At 52.0% G+C, this 23,154-nt stretch overlaps 1 protein-coding gene across 1 annotated transcript; it reads left to right on the top strand.

Moving 5' to 3' along the window:
* Positions 1–5,577: 5,577 nt before the first annotated feature.
* Positions 5,578–22,871, top strand: LOC128725984 (putative mediator of RNA polymerase II transcription subunit 12). Its single transcript, XM_053819760.1, has 4 exons — positions 5,578–6,822; positions 21,490–21,678; positions 21,746–21,994; positions 22,073–22,871. The coding sequence occupies exons 1-4, from the start codon at positions 5,578–5,580 to the stop codon at positions 22,457–22,459; spliced, it is 2,070 nt and encodes a 689-aa protein (XP_053675735.1). The 3' UTR covers positions 22,460–22,871.
* Positions 22,872–23,154: the final 283 nt, after the last annotated feature.

Raw genomic sequence — 23,154 nt, 5'->3', positions numbered from 1 at the left:
CGCGTCGTGGTGAGATTAACACCGCTTCCAGCTCGTTTAACGCATGCCAACGTCCGCCCGGTCTCTTTTGGGTCAGGAATGTGTCGCCTTGGCAGGGCTTCTTGCGCGACCCACCCGAAGGTGTACTGTCGCAACGTATCACAATATGTCGATCGATCATTTACGGGCGTGCGTTGCCACACCTGACTGCGTTTTGCGTGGAAGGTGGGCCGTCGATTGCGCTCGAACCGGATCAGAGCTCCGTCGGTTGGGGCGTAATTCGAGCCTTCCATAATCCGGCCACGGTTCACGGATTCCGTCTCGAAAACGGGACTGCTTTTGGGAGGCTCCAGCTAGTGCGTGTGTTGCGCAGGAACGGAATCGGATCGTGTGCTGTTTTACCTTAGAACGGTCGCCGTCTGTCTGGCCTTGGGCTTAGAGCCGAACCAACACAACCCAACCGACCGATCTTGATTGATCGATCAATTCCGCGTCGTGGCATTTACGAGTACGGGTGGGGAACGCGCAAATAAAAAGGCTTAGAAAGGCGGCTGAGTTGCGGAACCAAACACCGCAAAACAATGCCCACGAGATCATTAATCGTGGTGATGTTGGAATGTCATCCCATCGCGGTTCGGGACGCATTTCCCGATACGGTTCTCACGTGCGATCGTTCGAGAGTACGTTGGAGAATGGCGTACAGATTGATGGGGGAGAGAAACCTTTTCCCCAGCGGTGCAGTTTTTCCTGCGATTATGCAACGCTCGTTGTCATTGTTCTAGGATGTCTCATTAGAGGACGCCCTGGTTGGCGGTCCCGTCACGCCCGGTTTCGTTGCCAGGCATTCCAGGAAGTCACTTGGACTGTGGATGCGAAACGCGATCAGATCCGGAGATGGACGGAGATCGTGCCGTTTTGCGAAAGCAACCGCACCTCTAAGGGGGAGCGCCATCCTTGGCACCGAGGGTGGGTTGAAAAGTACCGTGGGTATGATGATGTTTTCTTCTCTCACTCTCTAGTGAACGTCTTTTCGCTTCATCTGGCGGATCGCGATCCTCCGTTCAGTGAGATTTATAGGGTTTTATGTGCGCGAGTGGCTCATGGCCGCATCGTGGTGAATCTGAAGCGACGGATCGGGGTTAATAAACAGATGAAATTTATAGTCCCTCAGTCGAGCGCAAATGAGCGGTTGCGCGTGGTTCAAGTTCCGTTCCTTGGGTGTTGTTTCTTGAGCTCGAGTTTTTTTTCTTTTCACCAACCGTTCGTTTGTTAACCGAAACGTTTTGCAATTGCACGGTGAAAACCCGACGATCGCTTCCTCGTGGGGCTGGCTGACCTTTTCCACGTTCCAGACGGTTTCCACGCCTGAATCGTGCCCCAATCTGTCGGATTTGCCGTTGGAAGAGGGCCACGAACGAAGGGCCTTCAGTTCAGACGAGCTGGCCTCAGTTTCCGGGAGGGCTTGGAGCAAAACGTGTCACTGGGCGATAATGGCTGTCAGAGTTGCGTCCCGTTCGAGACCAACCGAGGAGGTATTACAAAGCTTACATGCCGGATCACGCTCGACGAACAAGCTGCGCTGGGTTTGGCCAGGGTCAAAAGGACCCTGCCGTCAGTTGAAAGGCTACGGGTGCGTAAGCAACAACAAAAAAACTAAAACACAACCAAACAACACCCCTGTGCGGTTATGAAATACGTGCGTCCAGTAGCTCGTACGCCTGTTTTTTATCTTGATTAATGCGATGTTGATAAGTTTCTGCCCGGTGGTCGGGAGTGGACCACCGATCGTACAAATTACGCCCGGAGCAATGTTGCACGGGGATGCAAAATGGGAGACATGGCAAAAAAAAAAAACGCACACAACGGGTAAAAAGCAGACCAAGGTAGTTGCGAGCTGTGCGGTGGAACGAGCTGTTGTGCCGGCTTATGGCGCATGCTCGTGTTCCGCTGATCGGCGATGTCGTTAATAATGCGATAGTGGATCTTGTAATAAAATGAGCGCAATATTTTATCGCCCGAACAATGTATCATGACAAATTTGGCGTGTTTCTGGGCGCACGAACAAGGGGGTCGGGATGAATTGTGGGGCATTCGGTTTTTAAAAAAAATGGCGCCTTTGAACCGTGGCCCGTGTTAGTGTTGAAGTGGATAAAATAGACATAATACTTGCTCGCTGATCATGGGGTTTTTTTAGCAGAACAAAAAATTCATCCAAAAAACCCTTCTAAGATGCCAAAGCCATATCGGAGGGGTTCTTTCTGAGAAACAATGTCTTATTATGCAAAGCAAAAACAATAACCCAAAAAAAAAAAAATAGCACCGTTTGCTCAAGAAACTATTCCCCGTCTGCTTCAAGACCAGCATCGAGTAGTTCTTCTCTGTTGGGAGCTTACGCAATCGTCTTCCCCACTGATGGTCAAGTGCCGCCATCATCACCCGTTGATAATGTCCTTCGTGCCGTCGAGTTCCGTCGATTCCATCGGCTCACTGCGACGTAAGACCTACGCATCACAGACCTTGAGCGCGGCCACAGAAAGCTTTATTAGCTAACTCGTCAGCAACCGAGGCTTGCGATTGAGGCTGCGCAAAGCAAAGCGAGTACGGCGAAAGAATGAAGCCGGTAGAAAAAATAAAAATAAAACCCTGAAATGAACGGCCAACATGCCTAATGACAAACGAAAAAAAAAAAAATATCGTCATCCGAGTATCTTCTCACGTTTACGACCTCCTCTGGGGGTTTTTTTTTCCCCCGATACGTATTAGAGTGTTTTAATTGTCGAGGGTCATAGTCAAAGGTTGGAATGTTGCGTGAGTGAAGCAAACCATCAGCACGATAGCGCCTCTCTGGATGTTCTTCTGATGTCGACCTTCGCCGATGGGTCGCTGAGCCGAGCTTGGAGCCACTTCAAACTCGTCAGCTTATTATCTGAGCCTCTTATCCTGGTGGTCTCACGATGTTTTTGGGGGGTGGGAGGTGGAATTTGTCGTTGATCCGCTTCTGCCTTCATGAGGAAGGCAACCTTGGCATATTCCAGGCGAAACATTAAGTAATCTCAATTATTAAACCCGACTCAAGAAGCCACGAAACAAAAAACGACCGATTTGGAAGAGGGCCGACAAAAAGGCAACAGAAATGTGAACAAAAAACAAAAAGAAACCCGCCGCATCGCAACCAAAGATGGACGAAAATCAAGTTCGAGACCGAATTCGAGCATTCCCCGCTGCGTGTGTGGTTTCCGCATCGGCGAAGGGTTGTGCCGAAATGAAAACATATTTTTTTGAACAAAAAAACCGCCTCACGACACGAGAACCAAACGCGGGACCAAATATCGATCCCAGCCCCGTCGAGGATGTGGGGAGGGCCCACCCGGTTACATTCCGGTTCCCATTCCACCCCGGCCACAAGGGACGGAATCTGTGTTACATGGCGCGTTCCGATGCCCTTATCGGTATTGCGCACCAGCTACGCTTGTGAATGCGTGAGAGCCACGAAGCTAAGGGGGCTCAACATGAATCAACTCCGACGACGCGCCGTTATGAAAGCCCTCCTTCCCCACTGAGGGGCACGAAATTCAAGCCTCACACGATCGGAAACTGGAGCCCGCTCCTTGCGAACCCACGATCGCGAAGGGCAAGCCGCAAAAGGGCCAACCGAACGAGGCGTCCGGCGTTCTTCGCCACATAACCACCACCCTCCCGGGGATGGGGCATTTTGGGACGCGTTCGGTCAGGTTCAGGTTTATGTTGGGCGCGTTTTTGCTGTTGCTGTTGTTGTTGTTGTTGTTGCTGGTGCCTTCTCAAAGGCGCAGCATCCCAAAAGGTGCACCAACACCGCTGCGAGTTCCTGCCGGTGTTGGTGCTTGCGACTCGCGGCATTTTCGCGAAAAAACCACAACAAACTTGGACCCCTTTTTCAGGCGACTTTAAGGGTGGCTCGTGAAAGAGAGAGAGAGAGTGAGAGAGTGAGAGAGAGAGCGAGAGATGGGGTCCTGTTTTGGGGGCACGAAGCCCCCGGTATCGGTTGCCGGTATTGGTGAGCTTTTCGTCGTCGTCGTCGTCGACGTCGTCTTTGCCCTGGAGATGTGCGCCGTCGAAAGTTGCGCGCGGGAACCTGCTTTCGTGTGGTCTCTTTCACGCTTGCTCCCTTTCGAAGAGGGGGAGAGGGAGGTTTGAAAGCGCGCCAAGACCGGTTCTCTGGCGGCCATCCCGTCTCCCCTTTCCGCGAGTCAACCCCCCCTCCAGCTGGAGCATCCCACGAGTAAACGGGGGCCCGGTTATGCTGCCCTACGCCACGAGTAGAAGGCTTGTTTTTTGGGAAGGAACTTGGAACGCGGGCTTTTCGAGAGCGACCCTTTTTCAAAACGGCGGTTTTTTTTTTCGCCCGGCACTCGGCTGCCCTTTTTCCTACCTCCTAACCGGCAGAGGTACTTTCGATTCAGTTTGAATTGTAACGAACTTGTTTGCGACGCGCGCGAGCGCGCGATCGCTGGCCATTTGGACCCCTTTTGGGGGGGGTAAAATTTTTTTTTTTTTCGTTACTTTTCCGCTTCGGCCCTTGCATGACGCCAACCGTTGGACCACGCGAGCGATCGAGCAATAGAGCGATCGTGTCCTGCTCCTAGACTAACCACAGCCCATTCGCGCGAAACACGCCACGGCTGCGCAGGTGAACCTGTCGAACCTCCGGAAAACACCACTCACCCACCAAAAGCCAGCTCAACTCGCCGGCATTCCTTTCGTGCTGCTTCACATGACGCGTTCCTTTTTTTTCTTTTCTTTTTTTTTTGTTTCCTCCTCCATTCTTCCACCGATTTTAGGCTTCCTGCTTGCCGGCGCGCGAGAGCCAAACCACGAGGATCTTCGCGGCGCACGATCAGTGATCGCGAAACGGGCGTCGCTAGCGGATCGTATCCGCGCCGGGTCGCCACACGACGAGCCGGATCGAGCTGTGAGCTTTTTGGAAACAAAAGGAACCCACCCGGTGGGGGGGAGGGAAGTTCCAAAGGACGACCGCCGGCGCTGATGAAAAGGGCGCTGCCGACGATGCGGTGGCGCCATTGTGCAGGATGGTTCATATTGTGGCGTCGCGTGCATTCCGCTGGTGACGGTGACGGAAAAGCTTGACCGTGTTCCGGCGTGATCTGGCGTGTGTCTGTGTGTATGTGTGTGTGTTAGGTGCGCGTTTTGGGAACCACGCCAGCGTGATTCAAACGAGACCAGTGCGTCCGAGTGGCGTGGATTTCGTGATCGTGTGCAGCATTCCTTGTGTGAGGGTTTTTTCCGTGTGTGTGTTTTTTTTTTGTTCTTTCATAGACGCCAATCGTCCTCGTGCTCATCGCGGTCGTGCGTTATCGCAAAGTGAAAGGAAAGGAAAAAAAAGGGAAACCATCAATTTCGGTTTCGGCGTTTTTTTCTGCGAGCAATTCGTATCAGTTCAAGCCGGCGGTTTTGGACGCATTTGTCGAGTGGCGCCAGCGTTGCTATTTTGAGTGAGTGCCGTGTAAACGTGTCTTTTTTTTTGCTCCCGTGTCCCGTTTCATCCCTCCTCCATCACCTCCCACACCCACCATCCCGAGCGAAGCTTTCCCTCCCGGCGTCATGACAACGAACAGTGCCAACCTGAAGCTATCTGGAAACATACTCAGTCTGACAGGCAAACCGTCGCAACCGCACCCCCAACAGCTCCAGCAGCACCAGCAACAACAACAACAGATCGCACAGATCCAGCAACACCAGCAACACCTTCAGCAGCAACTGCACAAGCAAAAGCTTAAGCAGCAAGCGCACCATCCCGGTGGTGCGTTCGTCAATGGTGGTGGGCTTGTGAAACCTCCCGGCGCGCTTGGTACGAGTGGCATCCCGCAGCAGAGCAGCGGAGGTGGAGGAGCTGGGGTGCCGGGGCAGGCACTGGGCAGTCATATCCCGCCCCGCTACCAACCTCCACCGCATCCGCCGGGCGGTATCCTTAAGAACGGCTACACCAACGGGCATTTGAAGGCGTCGGCGACGGCGGCGGCGGCGGCTTTCCAGCGGCACCAGGACGCCGCCCACCTCCCAGGGGGTGGGCTTGCGTACCCGAAGGGTTACGGGGCCGGGGGTGAACCGGCGAAGCGGCCCCCCAACCCATCCCGGTTGCTTGCGCCCCGCCAACACATTCGCTTCTCGAACCTACCTCCGCTCGTGAACGGTGGTCCGGCTTCCGCGAGTCCACCGGCCACTATTACGCCTCACCACCCACAGCAACAACAGCAACAACAACAACAACAACAACAACAACAACAGCAGCAACAGCAGCAGCAACAAATCCAAGTGCATCATCACCTGCCAGCGCCACACACGCGGCTCAGCTCGGAATCGTCCTCGGAAGATCAAACGACCAGCTCGACGAGGTCCTTACAGGCTCATTTGGCCCACGCGAAGGTTTCGTCCTCGTCAGCGTCGTCCTCCCCCTCAGGACCACCCGTTCAACCGCCCGTCGTTGGTCCACCAGCCAGCCACATCCACCAGACCACGGCGATCGTGCATCACAGCAGTCAACCCACGAAGCTTTCCGGGCCTTCGGTTTCTCACCTGCCCACGGCCACCGGTGCAGGCCATCCTCAGCAACATCCGGTGCATTCGCTTCAGCACCCCACAATCCAGCAACACCAACACCAACACCAACAACAGCAGCAGCAGCAACAACAGCAACAGCAAAGCCAGGAGATGCTGAAGTTCGTGCGGAAGGCCGAATCGGAGACCTCCTCGACACCGACCTCCTCGAGTGGGGGTGGCGGTGGTGGGGGAGGTACTGGTGGGGGTGGAGGGCGGATCTCGGCGCTGGAACAGAACCGCCACTTCCAGGTGAGTGCGTCACATGTCACCGCAGGCAAACCAGGCGCCTTATCTCGTGCTGGTGGCATTTTCATCCCCATTCGAGTAGTAGGGGTGGGCGAGGGTTGGAAACAGGGTTGGAAGTGGACCCGAGGAGGTTGGTAGGAGTGCCCTGCTAGGCCTGCTAGGCCACTCGCCCCACGAAAGAAACCTGTTTTCGCGATCGTGCGATCGGACCCACGCGGAGCCGTTTTGGAGCCGTCCGCCAACGAAGGAGAAAGTTTTTGACCTTTTCCGCGCCGTGAGGGAACCTTTCTCTTGGGTGCGCTTCCTTTGCCCGTGGGGGGGGGGGGGGTGCGTGGTAGCGGGGGGAACCGGCCGGGTACCTGTCGGTCTAGGCAAACGGCTTGAACTGGTTCGAAAGTTGCCCACCCGTTCGTTCGTTTATCAGTGATAAAGTTTCACCCGAAAAATGTCCTCTTTTCCGATCGGCAAGTGGTCGATCTTTCTCTCTCTCTCTCTCTCTCTCTCGCGGTTGGTCAGGTGTTAAATGGGGAGGATGTGCAGATTAGAAGGACACAAACCGATCAACCCGTTTTAAAGACCCACCTGCGCATGCGCCGCTTGGCACGAGTGAGAAAGCGAAGGCAAAAAGCGAGAGAGAAACAACAAAAAGGAAAGTTATCTCTGGCGCGATCTCACCCCGCGTTGAGGGGACGCGAGTTTTGTCACCGGAATCATCCTCCAAAGGGTGCTGATTGGTTTTGCTTTTCAAACCCCAACCCCGAGCCGCACGTTTTGCGGAATGTTTGCCCGTGGCGCAATTTGTCAATTCGATGTGGTTCGTTGCAACGCCCGGATGAGATTAGGCTTCGTACGTCCATTAGGTGGGTCGGTGGCTCCATTAGATCGAGCCCAGGTGGGCTGACAATTGGCGGTGACTTTCGCCAGTCACCTCCGGTGGGCAACAATGTTGTGTTTTTTTTTCTCCGTTCACTGACGCCCTGCTTGGTGGTGCTGATTGTGATGAATCGTTCTGGCTAGGCGATGCGATTAGTGTGGCTTGGGATTGGGTGCTTTCTTCAACAAGCCTCACAATCAATCCCGGCAGCGTTCACAAATTGGCGAATGTTCACAAAGGGCTGGTAGAGAAAAGTATTTGAAGCCTAGACGCATGAGACTGGTTTTATTAGCTTTTTGATTTCTTTGCCATTTGCTCTTCGAGGATATGTTTATATTGACGAATGGTGCGATACAATTGCACAACTGAAAATAATTAATGCATTAAAATTTCACACTCATCGGCAATGCATCGGAGTGCACAGTTTTCGGGCATTAACGAAATTGCTTCACACCTCGCGTTTGCAAAGGGATGATATGCAAGATGATGGAGCCCTTGTTGCGAAAATACCGCCCTCTGGCTGCACCGAGACGGCAACATTTGCATCATGCTTTCGTGGGGGTACGCAAGAAGAAGAATAAAAAAAAATAAAACCACTCCACAAAACCCCATGCTCACCGCAAAAGGTCATCGCTTTCTCGCTCCCCGTTCGGCGGCTTCCATTTGCACGATTATTTCATTAAGTCGAAAAAAATTACCCTTAATCAGCCCTGCCCGCTTCCGAGGGCCCGTTCACCTGTGTTTTGGGGGGGCCCGCAGTGGTAGGGATGCGATAGGAGGCCACCACATTCCGCAGGCCGTCGATCGCCTCGACGATCGTCTCGATCGCGCTGGGGCAATAAAAACAAATGATTCAACTTTGTAGCAGCCGGCGCTGCACGAGATCGCTGCATTTACGGGCGAGTGATTGGCGAGCAAGAAGGTGAAAATGCCAGAACGTCGAGAAGAGAGTGAGAGAGAAAGAGAGAGAGAGATGGAGAGAAAGCAGAATAGAAAGGGAGAGAGAGACAGGTCGATTGTTTCTCGTTGTTTTTGCTGATTGCTTTTCGGATTGGCGGATTCGGGAGCTCGAGCTTCATGCATATTCTCATGCTGGCCGGTAATAATAATGCCCCGTTAGGTTAATTTCGTTCGGTATTATTACGCTACCCGTTTGTCTGTGTGTGTGTGTGTCCGCGGAAAAGAATGGAAAAACTCGAGGGCACTAACCACGCGCAGGAGCGATCCTTAGCCGCCATCGTTTCCCGCTCACGTTGAGCTGAACGTAATTTCAAACTCATCACATCTGCGCACTACATTGGGACTACATTCGGGAACGGCAGTCGACATGCAAAACCGGCATTACCAACCGAAAGTCCCACCCACCCGGTCCCGCGGGCACTAAACAATGAAAGGGAAAAAAAATGAAAACCGGCACGCTTTTTATCGGCACTTTAAATCAACGAGATTGGGCGGAGTAATTTCCTGCCCGAGCGTCGTTTTTGTCCATAAAACCGTTTATGATTGTGGTGTGCCAATTCGCACGCGCGTAGGCGAGCAGGCAAACTCAACGAGTTGGGTGAGCGATGGGGCCAAATAAAAAGGAAAATCTATCTTTACATCACCCGTGACGTGCGTTATTTTACCGTCCCAAGCGGAAGAAAGATTCATTTGTGTGTCCGGGCGCGTTGGGTCGTTTCGTGAAGTATTTACCGCTTTATTAGAGGAAGGCGTTTCTTTTTTTTTTGGGCAGAAAAAGTGAGAGTAAAAAGCCCCCTAATCTGCGTCCATTTGTTTGAGCACGGTTGGAATTGAAAGGTGACTGGGGGGATTCAAAAATACGACTTCCAAAACGCTTCCAAATGGTGAGCAACGTTCCGGAAGAAACTCGCAAGAGGAAACACACCTTGCAGGAAGGAATGCACGGGAAACATGTTCCCTGCCGGTCGAAGGGACGCGTTTAAGCGTTCTTGAAAGTGGTCGCGTGTACGAGTCCGGCTTCACGCACCGGAACCAGCTGGTTGTGCATCGCTTTGGTAAACGCGTGCCGTTGCGTCCATCTGCCGGCCTAATGCCGTCATAAAACGACCCGTTAGTCCTGTACCGTGCACATGACGCACTCGTGACCGTCCGAATGACAAAAAACAAAAAGAATGCCACAACAAACAACAACCACGAAATGGTGGAAGAAGAAGAAGAAGAAGCAAAAAAAAGAAGCGTTCAATTTTCCATTTAACCTGCACCGGTTCGTCGCTGTCTCGCTCGTTGAAGTCTTTCGTCGCGTTGGAAAGGGAAGCCGCTTTGTTAACCGCTGCCCGGGTTGGTTGATGAAATTTCAATTACCCGGTTTCGGTGGCATCCACAATGCGCCTAATTGCAATCCCCCGGGAAGGTGAACCGTGGCCGGTGAGAAGTCGCCTTCGAAGTTTCGGGTTTTGTGGCGCAAAATCGGATCGGATTGCGCTAGCAGCGTCTCGAGACGCACAATTGACCGGTTCGGTGTCGAATTTTTCGGTTTGTCGGTTTTTCTCTGCCCTCGTCGATTGTTTGCGCGCAAAACCGCACACGCACGCATGCTCATCCGCTTCGCACCCGTTTATTAGCGATTGCGGAAAAAAAAAAACGAAACGAAATTCCGTGCGCCAAGCCGGTTAGCGCAATCTAATGATCCATTCGCGTATCGTAGCTGCCAGAAGATGGATGGGAACTTTCCGACGTCGCCTTATGCGGTCTCTTCTGTGGTGGTGTTGTTTGTGCTTTCGTTCCTGTCTCACACCCGAGCCAGCAATGGCGTCTTGTGGGCAATGATTTGCCCGTGTGCGAATCGTCCATTGCGTGTGACCCGGGGGTTTGCCTTGGCTCGATAAATCTGGGCATTATCTTAATTTTTGTCCATCGTGTTTTCGGCGTGACCGTGGGGCCGGTTTTGTGGCCAGTTGCCGAGCATAATGACCGAAATTATGACGCACCGGTGCGCAGCCAGCCTCTCGGCACATTCCCGGACGGTGGTGATTTCCAAATGCCACCCTGTGTTTTTTTTTCTCGCAAAGCTCCAGCATTGGCTTCCTTTACGATCGGTGTGGAGCTCCCGCAAGGTGTTTTTGGCTTCTTTCGACCTCTAATTTAATGCCTTCAATTGCAGTGCCGCTCGGTGGGTTCGTTGGCAGAAAATTAGCCTCGTCCCGTGCGCGATTTGGAGGCGTTTTGTGTGAAGGAAAAAATAAAAGAAACCTGCCAGCGACAAAAAAAAACATGCAAACAAAACTGTACCAAACACCCCAGCCACAGAAAGCCCACAAATAAACCAAAGCAGGCAAAAGTCATAACAACAGCTTTAATTGCATTAACAACATCCATCGAGTGTTGTTGTTGCTGATGTTTTTTTTGTTCTTTTCCTTTGCGCAACAGCAACCCAACGCGACGTTCCCTTGGCGTATCACGCCATACGCAAATAAACATTGTTTACGCATGCTGCCGCAATTTCACCATTTAAACGGGGCGTAAAATAAACGATCACAGCGCTCGATCGGCACTGAAATAGTGCGCCATTGTGGTGCACGTTGATTGCGCCTGGGAAGCGCTCTGAGAATGCGACGAAAAGGAGTCCCACGCGCATAAACCCGGCCGGTGGACAAAACAACAAATGGCGAACGAAATCCGTACGTGTGTGTACACACATTCTGGTGTGATTTTTTTTTGTTGTTGGTTGTGTTGTTGCAGTACGCTCTATCTGCCCTCAGTTTCGTTTCGTTGCGGCGCGCCCTCAAAGCGCGATGGCATGGGGTTGCAGGTGAGCATAAATTAGCGTGCTGCTTTGGTTGCTTTAGCTGGCGTATTTTTTTTTGTTGTTGTTGTTCCCTTCGCTGCCGCTCAATTTGAATGAAAATTGGGTGTAACACGAAGGTACGCATTCGCCGGCCGCGCACCGCCGGTTATGGGCTGTTTTGCAAACGCCAAACAAACGCTTTTCAAGAGCACAACGCACGCAACGGATGTGAACGTACGACCCGGTACGGTGTTGCTGTGGAATATCCATGCCGGGGCGTATGTTTAGGAAGGAATTTATTTGTAAATCACGAAGTGGCTTTTAAATGGAAAATTGCCGGCAATGTGTAAAATGAGACAGAAGAAAAAAACGCTCACTTATGAGGCGAGAGTTGGGCGGTAAAAATAACCAATGCAATAATTGGATACATTTTATCTTTTAGAAGGGTAAATAAACGATTTTTTTTTATCAACGATTTACTTCTATATCAGCTAGGAGAGAACGATAATTGAAATCCCCAAAATTGTGAGACCATTAAATCATTCCGTTTTGATAGAACTGGAAACCTTTCTTTAATCCTTCCGATAAAAACACACAAAAGTAAGCTGTGCATGTGCATCCGCTGAATGCGCTTGCTTTCAGTCGGTTTGATTGCACCCTCGTTATCAGGAAATGAAAAATATGTGCCTATTAATCTCCTAGAAAAGTGAATAAACTTCTCCGACCGACCGAACCGGGGCGTGTGTTCCATATTTTCCCATTCCCCAGTTCGATAGTGTCACCACGGTTGCCTCATTAACCGCCGGCTTCATTGCCAGCCCCGTCAATTTATGGACAGGAAATCGAATTAAACACCCACGCTCGGTTCGTTCTAGCCCACCGACATCAGGCAATCGGCGTCGATTTAGACGAAAGCAGCGACCCAGCGGGCGTCTTCCAATTTCTAGCCATTCCGCCCGCGCCCAATCCGGTCTTATTCTAGTGTCGCGAGCGCCGACTCGAACCGTCGTTCGATCAGCATAAATGTAGCATAATCGCCCACGCTGGTCCCGTTGCCGAATTCCGGTGTTGATGAATCTCTCGGCCAGCATTCGGCGTTGATGACAATAATCACTCGCTCGAGGTCGGAATCGGCGGGAGAATAGCGTTGAAGAGCAGGGATTGATTGTGCCACCGTTTGTTTGTTTGGTCGTGCGTTCGTTCGTTCGTGAGGGATCGTCCTGAGCCGGGGTTTATCTAACTTAACCCCCTGTTGAAAGCCGTCTCAGGGTAGGCTAGAGCATGGAGAGATGCTGCTACCGTTCGAGCGAGTCGAGCATAACGAGTGAGTCATGTCATAAAACTTAACGAACGCGCCTCTCAGCCAACGCACGTCTAGGGTTGGGCGTCGCGATCGCTCGCTTAAACCCAACTGTCGAGCTATCAGCGAGCGGTTGAGCGGTTGGTAGATAAATTCCAGATAGGGCACGGTCTAGGGGCGGGTGGCCTTTGCACTCGAGAAGGGGGTGGAAAAAAAAACAAACACACACACACACACACGCCCTACTTACGACTGGGAGTTTCTGCGAATTGATCGCCTCCACACCCGACACGAGCTGTGGCTGTGGCTCACGAGGATCAATTTACGATCGTATAAATCGCATGCGTGACATTTCACCCACTCCGTTTTGTTGGGTGGAGAACCTACGGCCCTTTCCGGAAGCGGGCAGCAGGGTGAGCTGAACATAATTCATTCATCTCGACCTCGGGCGCAGTTCCCATCCGAGTCGCTGAACCGTGGCGCTCAGCGGACCGAATCTGGAGCGAATTGCGCTGCAGTCTGATGTTGGCTGGCCAGTGGTTTTTTTGTTCTGTGGGAAGCCACTTGAGCAGAGGCGTTCTTGGTGGGTTGGCTGGTGGGAGGTAGAATGATCACGGGGGTGTAGCCAGGCCGGGATCTAGTGAAAGTCGTTCCAGTCGCCTCGGAGGGCCTCGTGAGCACGTTTGCAATCTGCGATCGGTTGGGCTTTTGATGCGGGCCAACGATTTAATTAGTGGCCAGTCGCAGACACGCGGGAAATAAAGTGATAATACCCTGCCGATGGAAAGTGAGAACTTTTCCGAGAGGGAAGTCTATTATTCGGAGTGAATGCAAATGTGCTGCTCAGTGTGGGAGCGATTAGTGATGAGAATTTTCCATATTTTCCACCCCAACTGCATTCGCTAGGGTAAGATCGCAAAATGCACCCGAGAGAGCGCTCTCTGGCGTCGAAATGGAAAGTGTTTTACGATCGCTCTGTTAGCTTATGACCGCCTGAGAATGCGTCCTTTTCCGTACCGTGATGACGGAACATCGCGCCGAAGGCCAGTCGCATGCAAAATGCACCAATAATTATGCACTCATACACTGGCGCTCCCATTCCCGCGTGCAACGAGTGCAATGAATGCCTGGTGGAAGGCCCATTTTACGATGACCGGTTGCAGCTCTGACCCGATCGTTACCAGACGCGCTGAAGTAGATCATGGGGCGTGCTGGGGCGAAACGTATCCGCACCGAGACTCGGTTGGTGCGCATACATATATATATATATTTTTTTCTTCTTCCCTCTACTCTCCCATCAGCATCGTAACGAATTTATTGCCCTTTCGGTTGCATTCAACGCTCGGGAGTTAAATAACCTGGTGGGGTGTCCTGCAAGCCGACGATGCCGATCCTCGCAACAACATTTGACGCGCGTTACGGTTACACACGGTTGGCCCGGGGTTTTTTTTTCTCTGTGGCGTGGTGGCGAAAGTGAGAAGTCGCTCGTAAAACGCCACTCGTATGCAGATGCAGCGCCACGTTTTGTGCCATAAAAATGTCCGCGGCCTGGGCCAGTTTTGTGGCGTGCCGTTTTTTTTTGTTCTTCTTTTCAAGTTCACGCTGTCGTCGGTTCAATAAACTTTTATGGGCTGGCCGTGCAATCTCGCCACCAAACAGGCGGTGGTTCCAGGGCTCGTGAGTTCGCTGATCGTTGGCTGCTGCTGACGTCGAGCAGGACGATGGTGGGAAAAGGGTCGCGTTAAGGCCTCAGGCTGTCGTTATTCTCTGCCATTCTGGTTCTCTCTCTCTCTCTCTCTCTCGCTCTCTTGGTCCCGTGTGGAGCTGCCTCGATGCCGGACGTCGAAATATCGGTAACCAACTCACCACAGGTGTCCGAAAGGTGTCCCGGTGGCTTTCTTCGGCGGGAAACGGCATGAAAGTTGGCATGAAAAAAACAAAACAGGAAAAACAACGCCGCCCCAGGACAGGTGAAGCGTTAGCCCTGTTTGCATTCCTCACTTGATCGCTTTCGAGCTCTCTCGCTCTCTCGTTCTGGTGGATGATCGATCGTCCACAACATAGTCGTCGACGGGGTTGTTGGGGCGTTCGTGTGCGTGCGCAATGTGGTGTTTGCCCACAGGTCAGCCCCGTCCGATCGATCTCTTTCGAATGTCGGTTACCCTCGTCATATTGCGGCTCTGACAGGCTGCTCGCGGAGCACTGAAACGTCTGTCAAGTGACCCAAGTGGTCAGCATTTTTCGGGTGGATGTTGAACCAACCGAACAATGTGTTCATTCATGCCACGATCACCAGCCCCTTTGGTGCGATTTGGCCAACAGGTTGGGCCGCTGTTTCGCCGTTAAGCCGATGAAAAATGATCCTCCAGGGTAACGTTGGTGGTGTGCAAAATTGCTGCTCGCTTTCGCCGGCCCTGATGATTGAGTGATCAGTCGCGATCGCGTACCCATCCGGACCGGAAGGAACGGGCGCGAGTCTCCATTTTCCGACCGGAACTGATCGATGATTGGGCTCACCACATCCGGCCTGTTGTGAGATCATAATTCCGGCTGAGGTGGCGTCAAAATTACACCACTCTCGGTGAGTTCGCGACCTGAAATGACCTAAACGGGTGCAGTTTTTTGTTTTTCGCGGGAAAGTGCGTTTCGATCGCTAGTTTGAAATGAGGATGGAAGACATTCCACCAAGGAGAGAGTGAGCGTTAAACGGTCTGTAGGGCAATCTCTAATGATCCCAAGGAAGCCATTTCACGGGGCAACAAAGTGACGACTCGACACTAACTCGACGCAAAAAAAGGGACACAAAGTAATGATCTCCTTCTCAAAATGGGAGCATTTTCTTGCCACTCTGTCGCACGGTTTGAAACGTTTTATCATCATTAGTCGCAACGGGTCTGACGCGGGTCTGAACGACGTCAGCTCTGCTCGATCAAATTTGTTCTAATCCTGCGCTCTGGCCAACCGGATAAGGCTTTAAGGCCAGCTCGCCGCCGAAGCCGGTGGTAAGTATAACAAATTGTCCCGAGCGAAGAAAGGATGATTAATGGAGCGAGCGCGTTCATGCACGCCACAAACCCGGGCAGAAAAACGCGACCCGTGAGGGCCGTGGTTCTCTGAAAAATGACCCATATGCGTTCGTCGAAGCCAGCCTCCTTTCGGCACATTGTTGCGCGTCTCATTCAAACGCCACTCTGGCACGTAATATGAGCATCTTCTCACTGTTGGTCGCTGACCGCGACCGATGTCGTCTCGCCACGCATTACTGCACGCGTGGCCCAACGGATGCTCGAGCTCACCATCGGTTCCCACGAGAAGCGACCCAGCGAGAGGCTGCGAACCTGGGGGTGGGGTTTGGAAACGACAAAAGCCCAAACCACGTCCGCTGGGAAAGAAGCTGCACGGTGCAAAACATGTGTAAACGGCTGGTGGCGCTGGTGTGGCGAGAAAGCGCACCCATCGCACCGGACGCATTCGTTATTAGAGGGCAGGCAGTTTGGTGTTTGGTTGTCTCGTCGGCTTCACGAAACCCCCCTTTGCACTTAATTAACCGACACGACCGCGTGAAGCACAGGCTGGGGTGGGTTTAGATCGGGGCGCAACTTCCGGAAGCCCACCGGGTGGCTACCGATTGGATTTACGGGGCGACTCCTGGCGAGTCACTGGTCGCTGATTGATTCGCCGGCGGGGGAAAAGAAAAAAACTGGCCACTCCAAAACCGGTCACGGTGTGGTGATGGCTGATGATCGCTCAGGTCGTTCAGGTGCGTGCCGATGACGAGAGCTAGCCTTTCGCACGCTGGACGACTCTCTTAATCTTCCCCACATCAGCGGTTTATGGTCCGGATCGAGCGACCGATCGGACTAATCATCGGTTACGCCGCGCCAGAAGCCGCGCCTGTGAAGTGGGTCACGTGGGCTGGAAAGGATGTTGGAATTAATTTTCGTTACGACCCGGGGCCTGTTTGTGCGATGATCGCGTGCAGCAGTGATTCGATCGTGTGTTACCTTCCAGATGGAACGGATTCTCACTTTCGAGCTGTATCAGATCGTAACCAGTCGCTTGGTACGTGGGTGTCCAAAAATACCCGTTATCAAAACAATTCCAACTCGCAACAACGGATGGCGGCTTGGGCGTACATCATCAGCACGTGGGAATCGCTCGCGTACCTCGACCAGAACCGTGCGGGATAAATAAATAGCCATAAATAGAATTTATAATCAAACTAATGACCCAATTCCGACCATCTCCCGGGGCCGCTTCTGCTCCGTTTCGTTCAACAACCGCTTCCTTGCGCGATCGCACGCGTCCTGGTGTTGAGCAAAGCGGAGAAAAAAAATGCCCAAAAGTGAGGCTCTCGGTGAACCTCCCGAGAAAGCCGATAGTCATCAAACGTCTGGAATCTCACTCGGGCCGCGAGGACCACTCATCTTCACCGCACGCTGAGGTGCTTTGGGAGCGATTTGCCTTTTGATCTTCGCCTCCGGGATCCGATCGGATCGTCCATGATCTGAGGCGTGCGATAAACACGTCAATCGCGCTTCGGCATGTGATCTTTTGGGGTTGTTCGATGGGGCGAAGGGAAACGAACAACATGATAATTGAGCTGGGCCGCTGGGCTTGGTGGTGGTGGCCCTCGAAAACCCTTCGCTCGAAGCCCCGGTATGAGAAACGAGGTGTGAAAAGTCATTTCTCGACCAGCACTCGTCCAGCAGCTGGTTGGTGATGGTGAGCTCTCCGAACGGTTTCGGTTGTAATTTTTTTTTTTTCGGGACGTCGAGTCCAGCACCCGGTTGCAGGATGTCTCAGGGCTAGGGCATTAGGCATGGAAATAGGTTACGTTACTTTTTTCTTTATTTCTATTCCCGTTGTGTTTGTATCGGTGCTTTGTTTATTTGTCTGCTCCTGCCTTCAAGCCACGTGCCGAGACAAAACGGTCGCGCGAGAAAGCACTGATCGGCGCGAATGTGAAGTGAATTCCAGCCGTTTTGTGAGCGTTTTCTTTTTCGCTTCGCTGCTGTCTTGTGTCCTCCTTTCGGAATCCCATTTGCAAGAGGAAGCCCTTCACGAGCGCGTACGCGTTGTTCCCCACACATCGACCGAGGGAACGGATGCTAGAATAAATAGACGCAGGCTCGACAAAACCACGCAAGAAAGGATGACACTGGGCGAATGATTGATCGGGGAAAAGCACCGAGGAGATGGTGAAGCAAATAGCAAAAAAAAAAATTACAGCCCCGGTTGTCGGGTGGCCAGGAAAAGAATGCAAACGGAACGGAACCTTTGCGAACATTAGCGGCACTAAATCGTTTGCTCACAACGCGATTTCGCCCAAAAGGAAGCGTTCTCTGAGTGGCCGTGGGCATTTCACGATCGCCTTCGAGCCCGCAAAGCCTCAACAGCTGATCGACGATCGGAGGTGGCAACAATTAGCGAATTATATCGTGCGATCGCGCAATAAATCGCTCATAAACGGCGCCATTTCGCGCCCCGAACACGATCGCTAGCGGATTGCTAAACGATGGTTGGGCGCCACGATCGTGACAGAGTGTGCGATATTATTTCTGGCATTTGCGTCTGGCAAGCGTGAACCTTTTGCAGGGTGCCTAATCCGACTCTAAACGATGCAGCGAGCTAACTTCAGCTTCTAAGCAAATACGCTCTCGTGCAATTAACTTCCCGCGGGCGGGCATTAGCGAGCTAATTCCTCGCTTTTGCTTCGTATCTCGACCTGAAGCCCGTCCCGTTCTGGTGATAGTTGAAAGCTTGTTGCAGTTTTGTTGGTGGGTTGTTGTTTTTTTTTCGTTTTGTTTTGCGCAACCCCAGGGCCCTTCAAGCCCGATCGGGTGGCCCCTTTTTTTTTGCTACGCTGCGATCTAACGGAGCGGGCGTAAAATGTGAGAGGCGAGAAAATTGGAACCCTTTCCCCCGGCCAAAGGGTTGGGCTTGATGAAGGGCTCGAGGCGAGGCGTGCCTTTTTATTTCTTTCCCCGTCTCTCGGGATTGCCGTGGGGAAACATTAGAGCGTTCGTATTTTTTTTTTTACCTTCTTCCTGTTGTTTTGGCTCAGCCTGCATCTGCCACGTTGGCACCGTGTGGATGAGAGTCGCGAACCCGCGCGAAGAACCGAACAAGGAAAAGCAATTTAATTCAATCACTCACGGTGTCCGGTCGCTTCTTTGCCTCGTTCACGTGCTCTTTGAAATGCAACAAAACAGCACCCGGCACCGAAAAGTGAACGGGAATCGAAGGAATTGCCGTATGCATCGTCCGTGTTGGGTTGCGTTTTTGCATCGATCCACCGGAATCGGAATCGGCCCGGTGGAAAAGCGAGGGTGAAAAAGCACCGACTTCCTGCTGGAAAAACGGTATCGAACTGACGAATCGTAGGCGAAAAACAAAACAACAAAAAAAAGGAACCCGATCGCACCCGGTGTTCTACGACAGCCATAGGAAGCCTTTCCCGAGAGGCTTCTATTATTAGGTTTTTCTTGCGGGCTTGCGTGTGTGTGTGTGTTCTAACTCAAGCTCCACCATTCCGCTTTCGGAGGAAGCAACATTTTATTTACCGTTTCATAAATCCAGCACTCCAGGTTGGGGGGGAGGCCGTTTCTGGGGAGGATAATTAAAGCGAAATTCCAAGCGAGCGAAAATTATGCCCGGGTTTGGTCGGGCTTGCATTCCCGGCTTAATTCGTGCGGCGGCTACTTAAGCGAGAGCCTCTGGAGCCATTGCGCGGCGTTTTCTTCGCGAAACCTGCTTTTGTAGCGTTACATCGTCCGGCTGGCCGTTTTGCAGGTGAATGCTGAATGAACTGCTCGCTCGAGGTTGCCCGTCGTCTGATCCTCCGATGCGTGTGCGATCGAGAAGAGAATTAATTCCACTCATTGCCGCTTCGTTGGGTCGGATCGATTCCAAAAGGGCGGCCGGTGGAATTGGATCACATTTTTTCCCACCACTCGGGTGGAATTGCTGCGAGGGACTTCCTTTTTCACTTCACGAGCGATTAAGAGGCTGGTAGATTGCGGGAAGAATGCTGCAATTGCTTAATTAGATTGGCACTGATTCGCGAGGGGGCTTTACCGTGCTCGGGAAGCATGCGATTGATTGATGTCGTGAACGTTATCCGGCGATAAACGATGCTGTCTTACACGCATTTTATCTTGTACAGCCCCCAAAAGGTTTACCCAAAAACACTCTCAAGGTGAATGAATGCTTCATCAACTTCCACGAGAGCGCGAAAAAGAAACTTGCAAAGCTGCCACATTTGAGCCCCCGGGTGTGTAACTTGCTGAAATTATCGCCTCATTTCAGGGGGGGTGCAACGCCTTAATTAAAGAAGAAGAAAAAAAAAGCTTCCGCCGACTGCCGACTGTCGTTTTCGAGGGCCATTTAACATCGCGATCGTGATCGTTCAAGCGATCTCCGGAGCTGTGGTTCGCTGATTTGGTCACGTTTCACGCCTGAGAGGATTTCGGTGGCCGTACATGTGTTTGATTTAATTTTATTTCCTTACCCGTGATCGGCCGTGATCGTCCAACTCTAAAGCACGCTTATCCTTGAGCGAGATTTGTCAGAATGAGTTGATAAGTTTTCATGTTAATGCGAGGAGTCGTTTTTTGGTTGGCTTTATTTCGGCTGCAGAATTATGCATTACGAAGTGATTTAGTTAAAATATTTTTAGACTTTGCTGGTTCAGTTGGCATAATTAGTTGAACCTTCCCGGTATTACGAACACTACACCGCTCGAAAGCAGTTCCGAAAAGCTTCTGGCAAAACCGTCTCCCATAGCGAAGCAACCCCTCAGCGTAGGAGAGCAATTTTCCGCTTTCTCTCAAATCGCATTCTTCGTCCAATTTCCCGCCACTTCGTTCGACCCGGCTTCGTTCTCCGTTCTCTTCCACCGGCGGGAAAGGTCAACAGCCAGAAAATGATCGGCTGGCATAATCTGCATACGGTGATTTCGGTGCCGTGGTGTTTTTCACCCACCCCCATAGCGAGAGCCTTCTCTGCCTCCCCAACGAACGAGAAGTAATTCCCGTGGAGGCTTCCGAAACTCCCGGACTCCCGTGTTGCCATGTGTTGCTTCAGCTCCGGTCAGTGGAAAAACTTTCCTAATTTGAAAGCACACGATTTTCCATCATCTGGCCGGCGTGATGGATCATCCAAATGGGCTTCTTCCCGACGCCAACCGATCGATCGTATCTTCACGTGGAACCTCACGGGTGTCCCCTGGCGATGGAGCCTATCTACGGCGTACGGAATTCCATCATTACTGCACCACGGAACCCACAGTCGTGTTGCGGAAAACCCACCACTTCGTGGGGTATGAAATGAATACAAAAAAAAGTGGGGTAAATTAGTCGCACCGTACGTGACGATTCCAGCTGGGTGCCATCGAGTCTTTCAAGCCATTTCGCCGGTTTGCGTATCACCGACGCAAGACGTGACGCACGGCGTGTTTGAAGGAGTCGTTTGCGCTTGTTCCCTGCTTCCCTGAACTGATGGGCTTCTCACCTTGGAAAGCTCGTGAGGTGCGTCTTTTTTTTTATGGTGGCGTTTATTTGTTCAGCGTCGGCCAACCGAGCTATGTAGGTTAAGTCCACCCTCAGCCCGGCGTGAAGTGTTCTTCCTCTCTGCCAGATAAGAAAAACAAAAAAATAGGCAACCACCACCGACAAAACGACGTTTTTACGAGCATCTTGTTGACATTCCATCTCGTACGATCCGCTCTTTCGTCCCTTCACAAAACAGAACCTGCTCGCCGAACTTCGCGCACTGAAAGAGGCTAACCAGCGGCTGAGTGACGACAACCAGGAGCTGCGAGATTTGTGTTGCTTTCTGGACGACGATCGGCAGAAGGGCCGCAAGTTGGCTCGCGAATGGCAGCGATTTGGTCGGTACACGGCAAGCGTGATGCGGCAGGAGGTGTCAGCTTATCAGGTACACGGGGAGAGGTCCTTTCGTTGGCATGATCAAAGCTAACGCTTCATTCCATCGCCTTTAACAGACCAAGCTACGGCAGCTGGATGACAAGCAGCAGGAGTTGATCCGCGACAACCTCGAGCTGAAGGAGCTCTGTCTGTATCTGGACGAGGAACGCAACAACACCGGAAATCGAACAGCGACACTTTGTGCGAGCTGTGGTACGACGAACGGCGGTCCGGTACCGTTGAGGGATGACGGTGATGGCAGCAGTTCCAGCACCAATGCTGACGAGAACCTTCACAACCTCGGGCAGTTCGGACGGAATGGCATGGTGAGTTGAGTTGAATGCTCAGGTGTACTTTAGAGCCTGCAGGATACTCACGAGGTGTTTGTTTTCCATCTTTTCCAGGACCTCAACATGCGATCGACGTTAAGCGATCAGACGCTCCAGTACGTTCGGGCACTCGAGTCCCGAATACGGCAACTTGAGGAAGAACGAGCCGTAGTGTTGAACAGCACGGCTGCAGCAAACACGCCTTCCAACGGAACCTCCGTGACGACAACGACCACGACATCGAATTGTGGGCCAGATCCCATCTCCGGTCGGCCTGAAGCGGTCGTCCGAGCGCTGCAGGTGTTGGAAGTTCGCGAACAATTGGAGCGAGAACGCATCGGAAGCCAACAGCAACAGGACGCACTTGATGACGGTGAGAAGGCGCTGGTGCGCGAAATGTGTAACGTGGTGTGGCGCAAGCTGGAGGACGCGCCTAGTACTGGCATAGACCAGCACGTTTGAGGCTGCGCCCTTTTGAGGCAGGACGAGATGTACAAATTAGGGTTAGGCGAGCGGATGGCGAAAGAAAGGCAGGCCGACTCGAGGATGCGCCGAGCGATTTTGAGGGCGATCTTGCGTACGCGGCAAGATCCACTCTCTACGTGATCGCACGCGCGTGCCATCCCTTTGATCCTTGCGCTGTTCTTTTTCCCATCGCTCGACGCCACGGGCGGACACTGTTGAATGTGTGTTTTTGTGTGTTTACCCAGCGCCGTGTACGTGTGTTATCTCAAACCTCTCAAACCGATAGAGAAGGTGTCGACATTCGTTTTATCAGGACACACAGATAACGCGTAAGGACGCAGGAACGTCGCTGACGGGTTGAGACACATGTACAGAAACCGAACGTAGCCGCGTGGCGTGGCGAGCGAGTAAGGGTTAAGCCTATGCTTATGATTTCTTTGTTAGTGTTGTTTTATGTATGCTCCCACGCGTAGGCTTACACATACGTAACGTACATGTATGCATATATTTTATATTATTATTATTATGCGTAATATTTTATTATCATTATTAAAACCGTAAATTGTTATGTCGTAAAATGTGAATTTTTGTCGCATCGTTTATTTTCAATTGGAGAATATCACACTTTTCGTTTGTGCTTTTACTTCACAAGCGCGATTTACGAAAGTATTGAAAGAAATTATACATACTTT

This window comes from Anopheles nili, chromosome 3, assembly GCF_943737925.1.
Source record: "Anopheles nili chromosome 3, idAnoNiliSN_F5_01, whole genome shotgun sequence".
Classification (NCBI taxonomy): domain Eukaryota; kingdom Metazoa; phylum Arthropoda; class Insecta; order Diptera; family Culicidae; genus Anopheles; species Anopheles nili.
The sequence above is the reverse complement of the archived record's forward strand: the minus strand, read 5'-3'. Positions and strand labels throughout refer to the sequence as shown.

Coding starts and splice junctions, on each gene's coding strand:
- LOC128725984 (XM_053819760.1), top strand. CDS start 5,578: ATGACAACGAACAGTGCCAACCTGAAGCTATCTGGAAACATACTCAGT. Junction 6,823..21,489: donor AACAGAACCGCCACTTCCAG/GTGAGTGCGTCA, acceptor TTCACAAAACAG/AACCTGCTCGCCGAACTTCG. Junction 21,679..21,745: donor AGGAGGTGTCAGCTTATCAG/GTACACGGGGAG, acceptor CGCCTTTAACAG/ACCAAGCTACGGCAGCTGGA.